The sequence below is a fragment of the Aphanomyces astaci genome (genome assembly GCF_000520075.1).
Source record: "Aphanomyces astaci strain APO3 unplaced genomic scaffold supercont1.591, whole genome shotgun sequence".
Classification (NCBI taxonomy): domain Eukaryota; phylum Oomycota; class Saprolegniomycetes; order Saprolegniales; family Verrucalvaceae; genus Aphanomyces; species Aphanomyces astaci.
In genome coordinates, this window is record NW_009798854.1 from 12,524 (window position 1) to 13,120 (window position 597).

The 597-nt window shown below is 44.6% G+C and overlaps 1 protein-coding gene across 1 annotated transcript; it reads left to right on the forward strand.

Moving 5' to 3' along the window:
- Nucleotides 1–99: 99 nt before the first annotated feature.
- Nucleotides 100–445, forward strand: H257_19434 (hypothetical protein; the record flags this gene model as incomplete). The annotated part of the gene is made up of 2 exons (XM_009848578.1): nt 100–256; nt 420–445. The coding sequence occupies 2 exons, from the start codon at nt 100–102 to the stop codon at nt 443–445; spliced, it is 183 nt and encodes a 60-aa protein (XP_009846880.1).
- Nucleotides 446–597: the final 152 nt, after the last annotated feature.

Genomic DNA, 597 nt, shown 5'->3' on the forward strand with positions numbered 1-597 from the left:
CTTAAACATCGTCGTCGCCCCGAAGAGTGCAAACAATACCACCCAGCCCCCCACGACCGTTTCTACACCAACGTAACGAATAGAGTCGTTAGTCATTTGATGACTCGCCTGGAAATCACGACGTGGGAATACTCCAAGAACAACCTCAACGGCGTCCGCAACATCCACGTGCTGTTTTGGATGGACTTGCATCAGACGATCTTGGGGCAAAAGCGGCTCAAGCGTGGCAAAGCCGACATGGCCTACGCGCGCCCAGGTATTTCCCGCCGGGTCTCCGACTTCCAATCTCTTCACGACATCCCCACGAACACTACGTCAAGCTTATGTTTTTACTATATTAACATGTATGTAAATAAAAATCTTATTTATTTTTTAGGCTTTAGAATAAATAATAAAATTATTATACCCGCAATTAATAGTTCCCTCCATGAAGTGCTGGACGTGATCAACTTGTTGCCCCCATACAAGCCACACCCTTGTTTGGCAGATTCCATCAAAATTGACATGGAAGGTTACTGTAGTGCAAGGACTTACTAAGGAAATGAGACTGAACTATTGCAACCCGTTTTCGAGCTATTACATATATTAAAACCTAAC